This window comes from Pelecanus crispus, chromosome 2 (genome assembly GCF_030463565.1).
Source record: "Pelecanus crispus isolate bPelCri1 chromosome 2, bPelCri1.pri, whole genome shotgun sequence".
NCBI classification, from domain to species: domain Eukaryota; kingdom Metazoa; phylum Chordata; class Aves; order Pelecaniformes; family Pelecanidae; genus Pelecanus; species Pelecanus crispus.
In genome coordinates this window covers 28,099,750-28,121,578 of record NC_134644.1, presented here as the reverse complement: position 1 = coordinate 28,121,578, position 21,829 = coordinate 28,099,750, and the positions used below count along the sequence as shown (strand labels likewise).

General features: G+C 40.2%; 1 protein-coding gene across 1 annotated transcript in view; it reads left to right on the top strand.

Moving 5' to 3' along the window:
• Window positions 1-1,913: 1,913 nt before the first annotated feature.
• The window catches only part of SGCE (sarcoglycan epsilon), a 32,180-nt gene continuing 12,264 nt past the window's right edge, over window positions 1,914-21,829 (top strand). The window contains 6 exon segments of the mRNA XM_075705446.1: window positions 1,914-1,958; window positions 1,960-2,095; window positions 10,819-10,923; window positions 14,939-15,061; window positions 17,740-17,897; window positions 21,023-21,095. Of these exon segments, the coding sequence (XP_075561561.1) occupies window positions 1,914-1,958; window positions 1,960-2,095; window positions 10,819-10,923; window positions 14,939-15,061; window positions 17,740-17,897; window positions 21,023-21,095 (640 nt within the window).

Here is a 21,829-nt window from a genome sequence, read left to right as displayed (position 1 = left end):
TGGAAGGCAAAAAAAAATCTTCAACCGGATTTGTCCTGGTTTCGGCTGGGATAGAGTTAATTTTCTTCCTAGTAGCAGGCACAGTGCTGTGTTTTGGATTTAGTAGGAGAAGAATGTTGATAACACGCTGATGTTTTTAGTTGTTGCTGAGTACTGCTTATGCTAGTCAAGGGCTTTTCAGCTTCCCATGCTCTGCCAGGTGCGCAAGAAACTGGGAGGGGGCACAGCCAGAAGAGTTGATCCAAACTGCCCAAAGGGCTATTCCATACCATATGGCATCATGCTCAGTATAGAAACTGGGAGGGGTTGGCCGGGGAGCAGCGATCGCTGCTCGGGAACTGTCTGGGTATCGGTTGGCGGGTGGTGAGCAATTGCATTGTGCATCACTTGCTTTGTATATTATTATTACTATTTACTTTATTTCAGTTATTAAACTGTTCTTATCTCAACCCAGGAGTGTTTCTCACTCTTACCTCTCCGATTCTCTCCCCCATCCCATCAGGGTAGGGGGAGTGAGCGAGCGGCTGCGTGGTGCTGAGTTGCTGGCTGGGGCTAAACCACAAGAGCATTCTATGCAATTTCAAGCAAATATTTCACAGAAACTCTCCATCCAAGTCTTGTCTGTATTTAAATGTATTTCTATACTAGCCTATACAGCAAAACATTTACAAAGTATGTCAAAAAAATCTACCCTCCCCATGCATAACTGCCCTAAGATATTGCAAGTTTAAATAATGAATTAATCAAACCTACTAAATAACACATAAAAGCAGGCATGGGTCTAGATGCAGTTCTATATGTAGTTCTAGTACAGGGACTACTATTATATATACGCACCATATAGAAAGCTGAGAGAGTGTAGCTGCCTAAAAGAAAATGCTGTATTTACATAGCGCTGTGTCTTAAGTGGTTATATATGACATACACATACACCTACCCACAAAATACATCACCACTGCCAAGAACTGTATTTGACAATATTCTTCCTTCCTACACAGGGGGATTTGCTTCCACAGCAGAGCAAACAGCGTCCTAGCTTTTGGGCTACGCCACAGACATGAAATGGCAGTCAAAAATCAGTAACTAGTCCAGAAAGCATAATGCAGCCAGTATGAAGTAAGACGGCATGGAATTATCAGACCTGACTTAGGAGATCGGGTACAATGGCGGCCACAAAGTTGGAAGGCAGCAATGCAAGAGGAGCGGCAAGTCTCCATGCACCCGAAAGCCTGGAGCTTGGACCCCAACCATCCCCCTCACAACTCGTGCAGCTGCTGAATGTTAAAAAACAAACCACTTTGGATTTACACGTGGAATAGGGATATAGACTTAAGAAGGGGTAGGATGTTCAGAAACCGATGTTGCAAGGGCTTTACCCACGACGCCCTCCAAGAGCACACCACACCGCTGTGCAGCGGGCAAGCGTGCGAGGCGCGCTGCCCTGCCCCGCTGCTCGTGTCCTGGCTTCAAGGAAGGGAGCGGGGCTGCAAGGAGCGAGCAGCAAGGTGCCACAACGCTGCCTTGCCTTCCCCTCCCCGCCCAGCGCCTCGCTTCACCACGACTTCGTTCCCGCCACGTTTGCGCCGCTGGCTTGAGGCGAGAGCGGCCGGGCCCCGCCACCGGCTGCGCCCGCTTCTCCACTGAGAGGCAGGGCAGGGTAAGGCAAGGCAAGGCAAGGCAAGGCAGCCACCCGGCCCTGCCAGGGGCCCACAAGCCAGCCTGCCCCCGCCGTCAGGGGAAAGGGGTCCTGCGGACTCCGCTCCCCAAGAAGCCCGCACCGGGCAGCTCAACTTCCCCTCACCCCCCCCCCCAACATGGCGGCCGCGGCCGGGGTGCGGCGGGCGGCTCCTCCCGGCATGCCCCGCGGGGCAGCCGCGCTGCCTGGAGACCGCCGGCGGGGCGGGGCGGGGAGGATGCTGCGGCCGCCGCGGGGCGAGGCGGCGGCGGCGGCGGCGGCGGCACGGCTCGGTGTGGAGGATGCGGCGGCGGTGGTGGCGGCAGCAGCAGCAGGCGGAGGAGCGGGGAGCGATGCGGCACTGCGCGGCGGGGCCCTGGCCGCACAGCGGGGGTGCCCTCACCACCCTGCTGCTGACAGGTCGGTCATGGCGGCGTTTCACCGCGGCAAGCGGGCACGGGCCTCGCCGGCAGCTGCCGGCCTGCGCCGCGGTGCCCCCCTCTCCTGCGGGCTTCGTGTCCCTTCCCGGCGGCGCCGCTCCCTCCCCGTGTTGCCCTCAGGCTGCGGCTCGGTGTGCCCCCCTTCCCCCCCGCTCCGAGCTGCCCCGGCATCTGCCCCGGCGTCCTGCCGCGGCTCCAGCTGCGGGGCGGACACCCCGAAGGCGGCGCGGGGATGGCGGCCTGCCCGCCCCTCGCCTCTCCCCCTGCGGAGAGGACCGCCGCAGCCCGCCCCTCCCAGCGCGGCGCCTCGGGGGCAGCGCCCCGGCTCCGGCGGAGCCCCGAGCGTCGGGAGCCCCGCTGTGGCGGGGGCGGCCGGGCCGGGGCGGGGCGGGCGGGGGACGAGGCCGCCGCGGTACGGGCGCGGGTTTGCCGGCAGGGCGCGGGAGCGAGGCCTGGCCCAGAGCCGCGGGATGGCGGGGGCGGCTCCGCTCCCAGGGACGGGGCCGGGCCGGGCGGCAGCGCCCGCTGCTCCGCTCCGCTCCGCTCCCTCGACCCCGCAGGGCTGGTGCCCGTCACCGAGGGCTGGGCTGTTTTGAGTACAGGGGTACCTTTCGGATCCCGCTCCCCCCGCCCCTTATTTCCCAGCTTGACCACTTAATCCAACTATGTCAGAATGAAGACTGCAAAAAAAGTCTTAATCCTGCTCCCTAATGCATGTAAACAATAGCTGTCACGCAGCAGGCAGGTTTCACACCCACAAGGTTCTTCACAGTGAAATACTTCAAATGGCTAACGCTTAATAGCAGCCCAGCCGCAGGAGTGCCTTTGTGGGACCATTGCTACCCCAAGAGCAGGTTAACAGCAAGAATCCTCTTTCTTTAGGTTGTTTTGTGGTCTGAGAGGCCAGTGGTGTATCATCTGAAAGCTAACAATGTGGTCAATATCTTCTCGAATAATATCTAGGTACATTTCTAATACTTCTTTAAGTATATGGCCGTACTTGTCATAGAGTACTGACAGCAGAAGTTACATGAGGTGCTGGATATATTAAAGGTGCAGTTAGCACCTAAGCGTTAAGTTGTTCCATGTGAAGATAAAACTTTGCGTTTGTTAGATGCAAGATACTGCTTTCTGCTTATGTGGAAAATCTTCCTGCCTCTTCTGCCTCCCTCTCACAAGACCAGTTGTGGGATAGCAACCAAGAAAGAACTAGGAGAGTCGTAGGATAAGCTTTCGGTATCAACTAAGGTAACTAAGTTTTTAAAGAGTTCAACTGCAGTGAGCTTCTAGAAGCTGAGTTGTGAGCTTGATCCAGAGCTCGCTTCCAGGCTACATGGTAAGGGAAGACATCTTAAGGTTTTTTAGTGTTAACTTTTCCACTTCAAATTCAGACCTTTTTAAGCTTGGTTCAGTTGGATTTCATCAGTTAAAACAGCAGAATACATGGTTTGAGACTGATGTAAAAAAGGAAGCATGAACTTCAGTTCAGTTAAGTTCTTTTAAGAGCTATCTGTATAAAATTTATTCTTCATCAAGGTGGAGTTTTGTAGTATGTTCCTGATCTGAATTCGGGTACAATACAAGACAGCTCGTAGAAGTTGAATGATGCAAACTGTCCCAGGAGCTCACCTGAGCTCTCCCCCATGCCCCTTAAGCAAAAAAACCACCCTAAACCACCCCAAAACAAAACCTATTGTTTTCATGGTAGCATCTTCCTGCTTTTGTGGAGCTTGACATCCCAACTATGACTGTGTGAAAGAACTTCCAGCCTCGTCTGCTGGCTCTCAGATGAGCCACAGCCCTGCATAAAAATAAAGGAACCAGGCAAAAGACATCTTACAGACAAAATGGAACATGAGAAGTAGCACAAGATCTGTAAATAGATTTCTTTGAGTTCTCCTCTACTAATAGAATTAGTTTCTCCCATTTCAGTTGTAGCACTTCATCTACAGAAGAAACTGGACTTACGATTTTTGCACTTCTTAAAGATGTATGAAACATACACTTAAAGGCTTTTTGGAGGAGGCTGGCTGCTGTCAAAAGTCCAGGTTGTCCCCCTCCCATTCTTCTCTACCCTGCCCGTGGCAAAATATTAACTCAAAATCCAGGGATTTCAAGAGATTTTTAAGAGTTTAAAAGGTGTAAGAGTGATTTCAGAAGCCCAACATTTGCTCCTAGGGGGCTAATATAGTATTCAAACTGAAGGTACTGACTTTCAAATACTAGCTGATGATCATTTTCTCTGCTGCTAGAAAAAATGGGACATTGTTGTGAGAAGTGACATTTAGGGTTAAGCATTTCTAATACAAACTAGGTAGTTGTTCTTTAACTCTAGCTTCACAGTAACAGACATGTAGAGATGTCTGGCATATTAGTTTGGCAGAGCAGTGAATTACCCCCATATTCTGCTTCTACAGAGAGAGTGGTCATCAAAATGTTGTTTGAATGACTGTGGCCATTTTATAGTTGTTCCCATATATTTCTGCATGTAAACAATTAGCTGTCAGTGCCCATGTTGTCCCTGGAACCCCTGTTTTATCACAGGAATAGCAAGTTGTAGAGCAATGGAGTTATATTCCCCCTTCCCTATAAAGGGGTCAAAATGGGGAAGGAGCTTATTAGTTCTCACTTTGGCAGCTGTGATTACATGGTCACATTAATTTGTCATAAAGCTGCGTTGCTGCCAGAAAACATTCCCCTGCCCTTCCACAGCTAGGCATTTTTCACTGCTTCCCTTGTGGGCGCCAAATTACTTGTACAGTGATATTGTGAATTGGGTCATCTGGCTGACAACTAGTCTACCCACAAACAAAAATTGTTCACTGAAATCAATTTATTGACGAGGACTGGTACGGAATCATTTACACTGGTGTGTGCTAGGTGGCCAAGAATGTGCTGGGAATCCCCCCTTTCAGCAGGCCTGCAAACAGGCCTGCCCATGAAGATGTTGCCTGTCAAGTGTTTGTGCTAATCTGACCCAGATCAATAAATAAAATCTATTGTCAGTGAGTACTTGCTTGAATAAGTAATTATAGGAGGGAAAAGCTAGCCATTCCATTAGCATGCTTTTCATTACAGAAGCACATTATTTATATATAGGTGGTATAGCTTACATGGAGACATCTTAGAGGTCCTAAAGCCAGACAATAAGAAGTCAGCTTTATAGTAGGAATTCCTCTTACAGACTTAACTTTTAGTGTGTAAAGAGAGGCTTATTTTTGCTCATTAATGTTTTTAGATTTGGGAAGAAGTTCATTAAAGTACTTCAGGAGTTACAGTCACCGAAGTAAAACATTTTCTTTAGAAGAAAGATTGTTTCCAGTCAAACTAAGAAGAAATAATTTCAAACCTAGACAAGAGTATCTATTTTTGGTACAGCTTTGGGGCTCTTCTTGAGTAGATATTGATAAATTTACAGCAGACACTATCAGTGTAGAGTGCCTTCTTTTGGCAGAGCTCTAGAGGAAAGGAGGGAGGGAGTTGCTAGTTTTGATTACTTCATAGGAATTCGAAGGAAACAGAAGAGCCAAAAAACCAGAGAACGCATATTAGTTTCCCTCCTAATCAGTTGAACTGCTTTTCAAGCAAGCGCTAGCAAGAAGTAGTAGAACCCAAGAAGTGCTCTAACCTGAGAAGAGTTTTTACATGACTATCTTGCTGAAGTGTTTTCAAGGCAAAAGAGGGTGCTACAGATTGAGAGCTGAAGGTATGGATTTCAGTTTTCACTGATAAGTATTGCTGTTGGAATTAGCATGAACATGTTACATAGGTCGAAAGTATACATTGTTTTGTTAACAGCATAGGTATGATGCTTATTATGTAATACCAAAAAAAAATATTTATGTAAACATAGTGTCTAAATGTTGTTACAATTGCAACACAAACCACCAAAATGCCCTTTAAATGTAGATTATTTTTAGCAGCAGTCCAAGCTGTGAAGATGAGAAACTGGACAGAACAATCTAGTGAACAGACAGAAATCTCAGCATCTTGAAATCTATGACTTTTCTGAATTCTTTTAGTCTTTTAAATAATTTGCCACCTCAGAAATTTGGAATGTAATTGCAGGGATACTCTGATAATTCATATCAAGAGATTATAGAAATGTAGGGGGGCATCCTGGACTAGCAGGCTTACAGGGTGACCTGGCCATACCCCTTGGTTACACCGTGGGCTTGGGGCTGGACCACAGGAACTAACAATGTTTTCTTCACCTTCATGGAAAAGCTAAGCTAATTTGGTTCTCTTGTCAGGCCTGCAGTAGGAGGGAGAATGGTGGTGGGTAAATGTGGTAAAAATTAATGAAGCATGAGGTTTTTGTTCTGCCAGTACTTAATTTGCAGCATTCCCAAGAATGCAAATGTCGAAGTTTCACAGTGAGACCGACAAAATATCTTACTCGGTTACTTTTCTTGAATGATCTTGGAGAAATATCAGACATTCCAGTAATCAATAGGTAGCACAGAAACAGGTAGAAAACCATTACCTACTGAACAAAGAGGTATAAGTATAGAGCTTAGACACATTTCTGGGTTTGATTTGAATTTTTACACAGTTACAAGTGGAGTGCAGAGGGACCTGAGCAATCCACAATGGAGAACTAACGCTAATTAATTCTTATTTGTTATGTAGTAGCTGTCGTTGAAGAGGATCTTATCCGTTAGAAAATATCCAATCTCGATGTGAATTTCCACTGAGAGAATCCCGTTTAGTTCATAGTGAATTTCTACAGTGATGGTTGCTTATGTACTGCATATTAGGTAAGAGGAAGGGGCGTGGAGGTTGGAAAAGGAGGGAGAGTAGGTGGTGGTGCAACTTCTGCCTCCTCTAGTGCATGATGTGACCAGCTGGGCATGTATCTCAGTGTGGACACCAGTGGATCCTCAGTAACTGCCTGGGAACAAGCTCTGATTTGAGCTGTGAGCTAAGCGCCTCGATGCAGATGGTTCCCTCTTGACAGATGTTTTGTTTCAGCTCCGTGGTGTCAGTATCTAACTGTCCGCTCCGCAGTTCTCAGCAGCCTGTCAGAAATCTGTGCCATGTATGGACCTGTGCTTCCAGCTCAGGATGTAGGAAAGACTCTGAGCCAGATGGGGTATGCAGTAGAGGAATGCAAGGGTATTTTTTCGGAGCAGGGTTGTGCGGTAAGAGAGTAAGGGGTAGTGGGAGTATGGCCCGAGGTCCTGGTCTGTGGCATGAAAGTAACAAGCACGTGTTTAGGTCAGGTCCCAGGTGAAGGTGGAGGTGTGGGAGAGAGGGGAAATAACGGGTTTTGAGAGCTGGAGCTGTGTGCTGCATTAGTAGTGGGAGAGATGGGCTTGAGATCCTACTTCAGAGAAGCAATAAGGAGGATAGGTGAGGGTGCAGGATGGTGTGTGGATGTTAGAGTGCAATAAAGGAATGGGGAAGGTGAAGTTGGTCCGTGATACTTAGGTCCTTTTTTGATTGTGAAGTGGGCAGAAATTGTGGGTGTCTTCTCTGTTAAGTATTAACAGCAGAATATTTAAAAGCCTTACATAAAATCTATGCAAATATAATTAAAGGGAAAATAGTATAAAATAAAATAATATAATTTATATTTATAAAACAATACAACTATAATTAAAGAAAAATAAAAAAGATTAATTTAAGGACAATAAAATTAAAAGATTAATTAAAGAAAAATGTAATTAAAGGAAAAAAAAAGGAAAACACTATAGATGTACTTCACCTGGGCATGTTCAAGTCCCAGGCACAGAGCTGTGAGTTGCTCCTGCTGTTAGAAGCACTGGTGTGTGCTCCAGCAACTGTGGCAACATGTGTAACAAACTGAAGATCCTGACACTATTAACATTTTTTCAGTGTGAGTACAAGGCTGATCAAATTAATTCTAACCCGTCTCTTTGATAAAATGCATAGTTTGCATCGCTGCATTCTGTAGTATAAGGCCTCTTTTGTCATCCTTTAATCATGTTCACAGATCTTCCCTGAGCTTTCTTCATTTTGTCAGTATGCTTCTTGAAGGCTCTGTGTAGGTACTAGACACAGCATTTGAACAGCGATCATATCTGTGTCAGGTACAAAAATAAAATCTCCCTGTTCCTCCTTGATGTTGCTGTTTACGTACCAGCCGTTCTAACCAGTCTTCCGCTGAAAGCTTCTGTTCAACCAGTTATTACCTGACATACGTCCCTAGTTTTTTATCAAAGTTCAGCATCCCTGAAGTGCGTGCTCTGTAGTGTGTGTATAGCATGCTGCCTTTGTTCCTGGGTATGCATTTACGTTTTATTCTGTTGAAGTGCCCATCACTGATCACCTTTTTACCAAACAATGCAGACTGTTCTGTATTAGTAGCATGTCATCGCCATTATTTGTCAATCTCTTAGCCTTTGTTTTTACCTGCAAATTTTATCAGCATATATTACACATCCAGGTAATTTTTTTACACATGTATATACACATACATATATATAAAGTCAAATTGCATAAGGCCAGTGCCAGAACGTTGTGAGGCCCACTAGAAATCTCATACAACATATTAACTATCCAGTAGTCCTATTCTCTTGCTTGAGACTGCCATTCCTGTGGTGAAAGCTGTTGAGTGGGCAGTGTGCTCCTGAATTGTTTCATTTCACACTTGTCATTTGAAATCAAATAGATGGTGATGTATAGTTCTATTAAAACATCACACTGTAAACTCTAGGATCCAAAAAGAGGCACACTGGTTGCTTTTCCAGTTCCCCTGTGAAATGCAGTGTAGGGTGGAGAGGTGGACATACAACCTCTTTAATCCCCGCAGCTAAACCTAGCACAACTTGTGAACCCAAATCAAAGACACTTACTGGTCATTTATATTAAAAAGTACATCTTGGAACCTGTTTTCTTTTTAATTCAATTTAAATATAGTAGAATGATTTTCTATCTAGTTTTTCAATCAAAGTGCTAGGTGATACGCTGTATATCTAAGGGTAATATGTCATTATTACTATATCAGGAAAAACTTGTGGACTCATCAAAAGTGTCTGAAAAGATGCATTAAATCCTTGTTGAGTGTGATAAGTATAATACTCCTCTCCATTTCATAATTCAGTAATCAAATCTTGTGTTAATTGCTTTGCTTGGTGCTGGTTTGTAGCTGACAAGGCTCTGATTGCCCAGTTCATCCTGTTGAAATATTGGAGCAACTTTATTTTACCTTTTGGAATTTCTTGAGTGTTCCAAGAATTATAGAAATTTTACACTAAAGGTCATATGCTGTACTGAGTTGGGTAATCCCTAGGATGGTATTACATTAAGACTTGCAATGTATGCAGATCAATTCAGCAGGGAGAAAGTTGTCCATCTTGCAAGACAGATGTAAAACAGTGGATGTGAATAATACCATTTTGTTAAATCACATCCTTTGTTCAGAAAAGTTGTTGTGTTGGTATGGTAATTTGAATGCGGAATTTTTTAATTACACTTCATCCTCAATTCAATTTCAGGTGTTTTGTGTAAATTATCATTAATAAATAGCTCGCTCACATGCATAGATTGAGTATATGTGTATCTTGCCTACTGCTTAGGCCAGATATGTTAGGCCTCCTAAATTCTGTTTGGAGAATGTGTTCTCAGTAATGCAATAGCTGATGGGTTTAACTATGTCAGCAGAAGTTTCCACAGGTGTTTAAGCTTCTAGTGTAAATGATATTCGCAAACTTTGAGTGTTTGCCAATAAGTGTTCATTTCTGCCTGCAGACTGGTATATCTGTATGCAAGTACTGCTACTTGATGTTTCTGATACTGCGACTTTTACAAGGAAGTTCAGATGTTAATCTGATAACATCTTTTAACTGGGGTTTGATGTGAGTTCTCGCTCCCAAACTATTTCAAAAGAAAGACAATTTATTATGGCCACTTTCCCTTTCCTAGCCTCTGACTGCAATTCTTTCCCTCTGCAGTTTCAGTTGGCATGTAACTATACAAACAGCTGATATATCTATTATTCATCACAGAAGAAAGGGAACAAAAGAACAAAAAGTGGGAAGAGAGGAGGGAGCTTTCTCAGGCAATTGTGCTTCCAGTGAAATGGAGTCTTTCTGTCAGCTCCACAGCTGCTTTCTGTCTCCTGTAATCATTTGCTTCTCACCACGTTTAAACCTTCTTGTACCTTCAGCTGCACTGGCCTGGCTGTGTTCTAGCTGTGTAGGATGAAGACAACCATTTTCAACTGGTTCTTTTTTCAAAATTCATTATTGGTTATGCCTGCAAGGCAAGGCGATCAGCCCCATGTGTCTTTATATAAGCAAAGCATCTTTATATAAGCAAAGCTGTGCTATTGGTTGTACTACTTTACCTACTTTGGCCAAAATATCCTATGCCCGTGAAAGTAACTTTAGATGTGTCTTTGTCTGTATATGAGGTTTTGCTAGTGCAAATATATTTATCGGAGAATGCTCTTCATCATTTTTGTTATCAGTATAATTATGTCAGCAGAACTGTCTGCAAAGGTTTAAGCATTTTGTGTAAACTTAGCTTATTTGGAAAAATGAGTGTCAAAAAGGTGACTGTCAGAATGATTATTATATGTTTATATATTCAAAACAAACACCACCATTTTTTAACCTGAGGTTCCTAAACTCTGAGTAGAACCAAAACCTGGTTTAGAAGGCATCTGATCCCTGGTTTGTGGGAGTCTGTTGATTGACTAATTTTTTTTTTTTGCATTTGTTTTGTTCTGAAAAGCTTTTTTGTTAAGCTCTGCTGATGGCAATAATGGAACAGTTAACTGGACGACTAAGCAAGCCCACAGTTATATTATCAGCAGAATAAAGGCTGTTGAGAAGAATGGTGAGTTTAGGCTGTAAATTTAAATCCCATGTTGGTTCAGTCAAATCTGCTTTTAATATTACTCTTGCTTTTTCAGTCATGTCCTTGTTTTAGGAATAAGGTGTCATTTCAAGGTAAGTAATTTGGAAAATTTTACATTTCTTCAGTCTTTGAAACATTCACAGACCTGCGTGTCTTTGTGAGTCTTCCCCAACTTTTCCTGTTCCTATAGCTTTGCTTGAAATAACGGCTGCGTGTATACCTAATATTGCACATTTTCTTACCATGGCTGGTTGCTTGGAGATACTTCTGCAGTTTGTGTAATACAATAACTTGTCTGTAACAATTAAAAAAACATCTTTTCATATATGTATGTAAAAAGACTATTTTACTGTCATTTATTCAAGTACACATAAAATATTTTAGCTACTGTACACGAGCTGAGAACAGGCTTTGCACTGATTGCCCATCCAGGCAGGCAATCTGCATTGGTCTCCAAGTCAAGTTATTTCTGGGATTGTGCTTCATCTGCTAAAAGTCAATGGGGACACAACCCGTTGAAATTCCCAGAAAAAATTTCCAGGTGGATTTTTTTCTGAAGATCATCAACATAGAGGCTTCAACCAACATAGTAAATCTGAAATTTCTGAGGACGGGGGTCATCTGTATCTGATAACAGGCTCTGGGCTGGAGACTGATACAATCCTAGCTGAACTCCTGGCTGTTACCATGTTCAAGACCTACAAGAAAAGCACGTGGCACAGTTTCTGTACATGTTTCAAAAAGTAATGTGTTTTCCAACCTTCAGTTCCCAATTAATCTACTTCTTTCCCAATCTCCAGAACTTCTAACCCTTCTGCACAGATATATCTTGGGATCTACAAAAAATCCTCCAAGGGATCTGGAAATAAGAAAGAAGAAAGCAGTGCTGTCAAGGTAGCTGATACTGTCTTTTTTTCTAGGAGGGATCTGTTGTGATCCTATATAGTGAAGATTTTTAATTTCCCATGCTTAGTTTTACAGAAGCCTTTCACAGTCCCTGAGATTTTTATCTATCACAGGGAATTTGCCCAGCAATTCACATCTGGCAGTCTGCTGTACTAGATTAGTATCTAGAAGTTGTAGGTATATTCAGTTTCATCCCTAGGTCACCTAAGGTGATTACACATTCATCTCCAGTCTCAGGCAGTCTTATGAAAATAATTGTGGCCTTTAAAAGCTTCTGAAGAAAACAGCATTTCACTTGTTTCATTATTGAAAAGCAGTGATTGCTGTAGTGGGCTGAAGAGTCATTTTCCTTCTGATTTTGAAGGAACTTCATAGGGGAAAAAGAAGAGGGCTTCTCTGACAAGGAGGGTGAGAACTTAGGAATTCTTTATCTCCATACTTGTGTCATTACAATGTGTTTGTCATTATAAGCTAAAATAGGTTTGTGGGTTTGTTCCTTCTGAGATGCATTTTTAGACTTACACCAAGATCAGTGTTTTATATCTGCATGAAATCCTTATTGGTATGCTTACTTCAGCAACAGAGATCATCTCATTACTAGGAATGGGCAGGCATTTAGTGGTGGCAATAGATTTCCTCTAACAGCCAAAAGAAATATGTTATGTGGGGTTTTTTCAGTAACTGCTGATTCCATTATCCTTCTTCTTTTCTAAAACTATTGCTTATGGAGAAAATAGACATTACTTTTCCACTGTTCTTGTTTGACATGGATTTTCGTTGTAGAGTCAAAGCATTAGAAATGGAAAAATGGGTTTTTCTAGATATTTGACACATTTTCAGCCAGCTGCCATATTTTTGTCTGCTTTTCTGCTCTATTGATGTTAAAAATCAGTTTTTCAGCTTTTCTTGAAAATATTTTAAAGGAAATGAATTAGTTTCCTTGCTGTATTTACAGCTTATTCACAGAAGTACGTGCAAAAGTTTTTTGGGTCATCAATTTACTAATTTTAATTATGCAGATCAGATAGCTATGTTACTGTACTTAAGTCTACATAATTAAAATTGCAGTAACTTGTTTATTAACCACACAAAATTGTAATAAACTATTTAAATTTCAGGATCCATTTCAATTTTGTCTTTAAGGTAGAATTATTAGAAAGATACTCTGTTCAGTACTGTGTTAAAAGTGGTTTCCAAAAGTGGGAAAAAGCAACTGCTGTGGAATTTGATCAGTTGTATATCCAGAGCTTGAGACTATTAATTCTGCAATACCAGGCTTGAAGAGTGGGAAGTATGTAACTAAATGTAGAGGTCTACATTACAGATGTCTGCACCTCCTCTCAGTTGCCTCTGCAGTCAGTGGAGATCTAGTCAGTGTAGTCAGGAATCTAGGACATGATTCATCTCATTTTACAGGAGAAATCAAATTAATCAACCCGTAGAAGCATTTGTTTCTTCTCCACTGACTATAAAAGGAGCCTGACTAACTCAGCAGTGAATGTTGTTTCTGTAGGCATCTAAAATTAGGTGAGATAGATTCCACATGGAGTACGTGGTGCGAGGGATGGAATGTCTGTGATTACTGCCTAATTAGCAGTGGATTTTTAAGTGGATCTCAAGTAAGAGGGTTGGTATAATGATAAGGCTGGACAAATTATACCAGGATTAGAAAACTACGTGAGCTTGATCCACATATTTGAAATGTATTTTGCTTATTGATCCAAGTGTTGAAATTAGCCCTTTTATCTTCTAGGAGGTACAAGTTTGTTCCTGGAAGTTTGTTACAATGACTCTGAAACCTCTTTCAGAGTCGCTCTTCCCTGTTACACTAGTACCCCCACGCTGTATGGCCTATAATCTTTGTTTGGAGATGTGACTTCTCATAAAGTTTCTTTCAGTTTAGCAAGCAGGCAGGTAGCTGTGTGTCTCTTTATCTGTGACTTACCATCTTTATTTACCACTTGTGGTAAATAAACCTTACCTCATTAACAAAATTTATCTGCAATTATTGATTCTTTCAGGGCATTGACTTAAAATTCGATAGTAATATGGAATAGTAATATGACCTACAATCAGTTCTGCTAAGACACCATGAGAAACACCTACTAGATCAGTATTCTCCATTTATACTTACATTTTGAAAACTTGTTGATAAAGTGGTTTATTATCCATTTAATGTATCATAATGATTTTTTTTTATTTTCCTGATTGATTAAAATGTGTATATAGTACTGTGTTAAATGTGTTATGCCTAAGTAAGATTTGATTTTATCAACTAAATTTGTAATTACATAAAAAATAGCATATTGCTTTTACATATGCTGGTTGTTCTGAATTAAGTTGCCTTTAGGTTTTTAATTCTGAGTCCTGTAAAATATGGCTTCACTTTTTTGTTTGGAATCAGCGACACCTCACTGGCCTATAATTGCTCATGTCCTTGTGATTTATCCTTCGGTATAAGCACAACATCTTCAGTAAGGAGCTCTCTAACCAGATTTTTAGATGTATGTTCTCTGAACTTGCTGGTCTAAGAAAGTCTAGCTTTAAGAACTCATGGAAATCCTCGGCTGAAGTGAATTGCTTTGTCCTTTTCTGCACAAGAACTGAAAAATCTGCCATTTCCATTCAGTGAGGAATCAGTACCATTGATTGGTAAGGGTCCTCTGTATTTCTCACGTTCCTTATTTTTATACAAAATATCAAGGAAAAATGATTGTCATTTATTTAGTGTATTTTTATTCATATAGTATTACAAATAAACAAACTATAAAATTACAATAGCCTCCCTTGTGTGGTTTTTTTTTTTAATTGCAATAAAAATAGATAGCTTGTGCAACTTCTGAAATCCTAACATAGCCAGGTTTGTTTATTGCGGTGTTGGAAGGGATCCTGTGGGGCCAAGAGAGGGTGTACTCTGTGTTCTGTTCCTAAACCTATGCAACCTTTTAAAAAACCTATTAACAGGTATCTAATATCTGCTTTCCTTCTCCCAGACTGCTTACGTTGCTGTTGAAATGCATGCTGTATTATCTAGAGCATGTCTCATTTTTGCTTTTTTCTGTTTCTTATCTTTCCTTCTGCTTTTCAGTGTACACGATTCTGTCTAAGGCGCACTCTGATCGGAATGTATACCCTTCTGCTGGAGTTCTTTTTGTTCATGTTTTGGAGAGAGAGTACTTTAAGGGGGAGTTTCCTCCTTACCCAAAGCCTGGTATGGGATGCTAAGATCTTCCATATTCTATAAAAATGTAGGAAAAAGATGTTTAAAAAAAAATTAATCTGTTTAGCATACCTTACAGTTCAGCATATAACATACAAAGGACAGTTTTTAGTTTCTCTTGAAATATCTTCAAATGAAATAAAATATGTGGGTCCTACAAGTTTAAAATGCTCTGGTTTGTGATCATCATTTGTGAAATGTGATTGTGAAATGTGAAAGGTGAACCTTTTCTTCACTTTAACGTTAAATGTGAAATTGTGGAAGTTTAATATATCTGTTAAAAACACTATTTATGTGATTGCTGTTTCAGACATAGTATGTATCAGGCTATATGAAGGAGCACTTTGAAAGCATATTGTAAACTTGAGACAAAATAGAAGATTAAATCAAATATGATACTATGTAATGATGTTTTCTTTCATTTAAAATAAATGCTCGTTTGGATTCAGCCTTCTTCCTATCTTTAGGAACAGTTTAATGTTAGTAAGCAGTTTGTTTTTAGAGAAAGAGCTGTGATTTCCCAAGAATGGTGTTTTGGTGTACACCTAAGGCAAACCTAAAGGATTGATCATTGGCAGGTTAGAATATGTATAAGCAATCTAAGGGAGGGGGAGGAGAAAGATAGAACATTCTGCCCCACATGCTTATCAACAATGAAAAGGAATAATAAATACATAAATATATCCTATTTATATAAATATAACTACTATAAAATAGGAAAAAATTATAATAAATGTACAGTGCACATAATCAAAACCTGTTTCATAATAAGCTTTTGAAGTGAGTTTTGAAAATAATACTCTCAATTTAAAGAAAAAATAAGCTTCTGTTAGCATTGGTAAAATTTTGTCATGAATAAAAACAAATATTTTAAAAATTTCTTCTCCTTGAAAAAATGGATGTTTCTCCTGATATGTATACCTGAGCCTTCATTTCATGTAACAGTGACTGGCACAGTGAAGTTTGTCTCAGTTTTCTCCCAATTTTGGCACATAGATGGAAGGAACCTGGAAATTTTACTAAAGATGGATTGTCTTTCGATTCCTTACAGCCCCAGCCTGTCTTGACGTTCATGTGATTCGAAGACAGTATGAATCTGATTTCAGATACTGCTGAAATTATTGTACCCATAGATGATTGTGGTCATATCAGAAATTCACTGGAAGGCCAGCTGTTACCATGGTCCTTTTATTTTTGTCTTCTGTGCTGGATCATTAGCATGTCCTACCTTGATGAAAGGCAAACCAGAATGTATCACAGGTGGCCTTCAGATTTTTCCCCAAATCATTTGTGATGCTGGGAATTTTATTATGAATGCAATAGATGAGATTACTGGGATGTCCTGAGAGAATGGCGAGGAAAGTTGCATTACACCCTGGTGCTGGTTTGGTGTGGTTTTGGTCGTTTTTACCCACAGCCAGATGTGTAAATGCGTACCTGAATACCCTTTGGCAACAGGTCTCAGTCTCTTTGTTCTTGTCTGGAGGAGGTGACAGCCGTTCTTTCTTCACTGGGCTCAGTTTCTGTCTTCTGTGCCAGCCTGCCTGTCATCTTGTCACTTATCCTACAATTGCTGCTGTTGCCATTTCAAAGCCAAGTTGGAGGAGTGCAGTGCAGAGGTGTGTGCAGGCTCAGAGTGGATTTGCCTGAGTTCTGTGCCTCAGCTCTAAGGTGTTCACACCTCAATGGTGAGGATCCGGTAGCGCTTACAAAAGCTAAAATAAACAGAAATCAAATCTGGCCATTTGTAAGAGTACCAATAAGAATCATAGAATCATTTAGGTTGGAAAAGACCCTTAAGATCATCCAGTCCAGCCATTAACCTAACACTACCAAGTCTACCACTAAACCAATTAAGGGTAGAGTAGCAATTTCATGTTTCCTGGCTTGGGGGCTGGATTTTTTTTTAATGAAATTGAAAACTAGGAATCATTAAGGTTGGAAAGGATCTCTAAGGTCATCAGTCCAACCATCAGCCCAATACCACCACTACGAGAACTGTTGTACTGGTTTAACTTTAGGGGCTTTTAGAGATTTCACCTGGACCATTGTATTTAGTAGGCATCCGTAGATCCATTCTGCAGGAATGTCTGGTCCTTTTTGAATTAATTTGTTCTCTAAAGAAAAATTACTGCCAGGCTGTTGGTGCTGAAGACCTGTATGTATATCCTGATGCTAAGAGAAGCTTTCAGACATTGATGATTACATAGCCACTCTTTACAGTAAGCCTGCCCAGGCATATTGGGTCTCCAGAGCCATTATTAAAAACATAAATAAAAGAAGGGTTTTTTTGGCATTAAAGGGCTGAGACCTTTGTGCCTTTGTCAGTAAGGAGGTTAGATGCTTCAATTCTAGGTGGAGCTGAGCTCTAGAGATCAGACCTACTAGTTCATGAGTGCAAGCACACGGAGTTAGCCAGGACTCTAAGAAGTACAAGCACATTCATCTCTGCAGTTGGTTACACTTTTCAGATACAAATTTCTTAATACTTGCAAGTGCTGAGTAGGAGCTCACATATTTCTGATATGGTGACGGTTAGCAATTTTTTTTTTTTTTAAATGTTTAGAAGATGTAAGTAGAAGACAGAGTAAGGTTTTCTAATGGAAACATCAAAATAAAAGTGTATAGTATTTTCTTGTAAATACTCTGATACAATTTTTCTTATCTAGGTGAAATAAGTAATGATCCTATAACATTTAATACCAACCTAATGGGTTACCCTGACAGACCTGGATGGCTACGCTATATACAAAGAACACCGTACAGTGATGGAGTGCTGTATGGCTCACCAACTGTAGAAAATGTGGGCAAACCAACCATCATTGAGGTATTTGCTTTTAAAGGTTTAAAAAGATTTATTTTGGTTTAGAGTGTAAGATTCAGAATTGTCAACAAGCATTGCCTCCTTTTTTGAAAAGTTAATTACAGTTAAAAAAAAAAAGATTATAAGGCAGGGAGAAGGACTTGTGACTAACATTTTCTCTTCGGTACCATTGTATCCTCTTTTGAGTGAAAGCCAAGTTGTATGACATTTCATATTTTACTTTTAAGGTATAACTAGTAAATAGCAATAACCATTTAAGTTTAATATTCCTAGATAAAATACTGTCAGATTCTTGCTCTTCATCTTTCTAAGAGGCATTTTATGTCAGTAAATTATGAGTATATTAAAATTGTATTCAAAATATAGGGGGGGAAAAATTGTAAACAACTGTACTTGAAAAATACATGAATTCTGAACTTTGTAACATTCTACCCTAAATATGGGCCAGACTTTTCACCACTGGAAAATATAGTGTTCAGTCAATAAACAGGTTTTGGTTTGTGTTTGGTTTTTTTTTTATTCTTTTTCATCAAATATTATCTGGTTCATTATTCATGTTTATTGATTGATTTAATTTTAATTAGCACTTACACGTATTTAATTCTATTCTTATAAATGTAACAAAGACAAAACCCACTACTTTATTTTTGACAATTAGCTATCCAAATGTTTAAAAGCGTCAATTATTGACTGAGCAGCAATTGAAAGGGAAAAAGGACTATATTTTCTGCCGTGCATATCATAGCAGACCGAATCAGACACTGTGTGGTTCACAGTGTTAAGGAAAATCTGCTCATTAGCTTGCTTCAGCAGTATATTTGTCTTAAACCCTTGATGAGTTTCTTTTTCTAAATTGCATTTGATATAGTTGTTCTTCCTCAAGAATGACATCTCTAAGTGCTAATTTATACTGTAGGTAATTTCACCCATACTTAATTCTACATACATGATTCAGTTTTTATTTCAGCAGGACTATTCACATCTGTAAAATTAATCATGTGCAGAAGTACTTGCAGGCTCCACTTAGCTTTCTGTAGAGGAAAGTGTTATTTAAAATTGCCCTTTTTTAAATGGCATGTGCTTTTAGATTCTAGGATCTATAGCAAGACTTCCATTATAAACATGACCCCCAAGCCTATATCTGAACTAAATCTTGCCTAGCATACAAATTAATTCATTGCAGTCTCCTCTCAGATGTGGCTCTTCAATTAATTCTGTAGTACATCAGGAGGGCAGATTGCATTTGATCCACTTCTAGTGCTATCTGAGAGGAGTGGTTGCATATTCCTGGCCTGAAGATAACTTTCATTGTGTCGTAATTTCTGAGGTGATGTCATGGGTAGGTCAATTAATTGGAGGAGGCCTTATGATTAGAAGACCCTAACATTATGCACAGCACCGCAATAAAGCGGGTAACATTCTTGAGTTCCAGCTCCTTTGAAAGCTGTGCAAAGACGGTTTGCGTTTGAATGAATGTTCAGCACAGAGGCAATCCTGCCACTGTCACTGTTACTGGGTACAGGTGCATGGTCCGCACTGGCAACTCTCACTGCTGGAGTGCAGACTCAAAGTGGGTGCTGTCATGTTCCTGTATAGAGCTTGTACAACCAGAGAGTTAGTTTTTCTAAGTACTAATGTTTAAACTACTGTTGAAACAACCCTTTGAAAAATTAACAGAATCGAGGATTTGAAAAATCTCAGGAATTTATTTGCTATTAATTTTAAAATGAAATTTTTACATTACATAAGATGTAGTTGTGTCAGGTAAGCTTTTCCCTCTACGCTTAAATGAACCTGCAGAAGATACTGGAGAGCATTTTTCCTTTTCATTTAAATCCCTTAAAGAACTACAACATCTATTACTTTGTTTAATAATTGATGTCACAGTGCTTTGTAGCTCTGTTTGCTGAGAAGCAACATAGTTCTGCCCTATTGCCACTCCTCTGCCTCTCCACTCCTCTGCCTCTCCTTTGTCCCTGAAATGAATGAACTAAAGTCTAAAATTAGGAAGAAAGTTAGGCTTTTTCAATTTGTTTCATGAAAGATTTATCACCTTTCAGGAAAAAAAAAGTAGAGAAAATAATACGTAATTATACTGATACCCAACCTCATTCTGTATTTCTTGTGAACAAGCACTTAATCATAGTACAACCTCAGAGTACAGTCACCACTGAGGAGTAACCAGTTGTGAGCATTTCAGGCATCCTGTGCATTTAAGCTGCAAGATTGGTATCCTGATGTAATTTGATCATGAATCATAGAATTGTTTAGGTTGGAAAAGACCTTTAAGAACATTAAGTCCAACTGTAAACCTCATGCTGCCAAGTTCACCACTAAACCATGTCCCTAAGCGCCAGGTCTTTTAAATACCTCCAGGGATGGTGACTCAACTGCTTCCCTGGGCAGCCCGTTCCAATGCTTGACGATCCTGGCATAAGGTTCCAAAAATAAGAGTCATGAATGTTGCATCTACTTACTAGTTTTCAGTTCCCCTACAGTTACAGATTCCATAATTTTTTTAAAAAACTACTTGTGCTGGAGCAATGCTTGTGAATCCATTCGTGGAGCATGACTTCAGTGGGGCTAGAGCTAAAACTGAATCCCACTCCCAAAGATTAGAATTGCTGGGTTACCAACACTCTTTCCTTTAAATATCTCCATCTAGTTTAGTTCCCTAGGAGCTATCAGTGAATGTAGATTGATTTCCAGTCTTACAGTATTGGTGGGGGGTGGAAGGGGAAATGGAGAAACCAGTCTTTGCTTATGGTTGTTCTTAAATCAAAAATACCAGAAAAGAAATACACATGTATGGCATAACACTTTTATCTGGACCAAAATATATTATATTCACATATATCCCTTGGATAATTGTATTTGACTATAGACTAGTTGAGAAAATTCCAGTATCCTGACTTGAAGGTAGTACTGTGTCAAATAAATTGATCTTACCTTTCAAATTTCGTATTAATGAATGAATGTTCTTACACTTCAAAATAAGGAGGCAAAGCATTTAAAAGGTGATAAGTATTTCTAAATTATCAATTTCATTTTCATCAGTGTTTCATTTACCTGATCTTCATATTTGCATTGTTGTTTTGCAGTCATATCTTTTTTTTATTTTACTCTAGATCACTGCATATAACAGGCGCACCTTTGAGACAGCAAGACATAATTTGATCATTAATATAATGTCAGCAGAAGGTATGTAGAGAAAATAGCTTGTTGTGTTTTGAACTGAATAAGCAAAACCATCTTATGGGCTTCTTTTAAGAATAAAAAATTAATGTAAAATAGTTGTCTGGTGTTCAAGCCAAATGTGGGGGCACAAAGGGGAAGTAAGAGAGTTTTCCCTCTTTTGACTCAATTTGTTATTTTTATCTAAATTATTTCTGTCAGGTAAGACTTACTCCTCATTCATAAAAAAAAAAAAAGTATGTTTTCTTTTTTTAATAATTTCAGTTTTTTTCTCTGTCTTTTCAGGGAAGGATTTTTCTTTCTGCATGTTGTTTAGTTTGCTTAGTTCTGCGTGTTCTTTATGCAGGGAATAATTGTATAGGCAGATTCAGAAAACAGATGTGCCATATATGGACATTTCAATTAAAAAAAACTGAATAGTTTGTGTCCTTAAAATCAGTTCTCTTCTTCATATTTATATATTTATAGTCTGGAGTATTACAGGTTGGAATCCATTGTCGCTACAGATCAGTTTTGACCCCAAAATTAGCATGAATGTAGTTTTATCTGTTTAATGAAGATTTACCAGCTGAGGCTCTTTTCCTCTAGTATGCACCTTCATCTCCCAGTTCCTTTATAAATAGCCAAAGGTTTTCAGCTTAAGTAATAGCTAATAGTACTAACTATTTAATTAAACATAATCACATTAAGTTAAAAATGACCTAGTTCAAATACAAGATTTTTGGAAAGGTGTATCAATC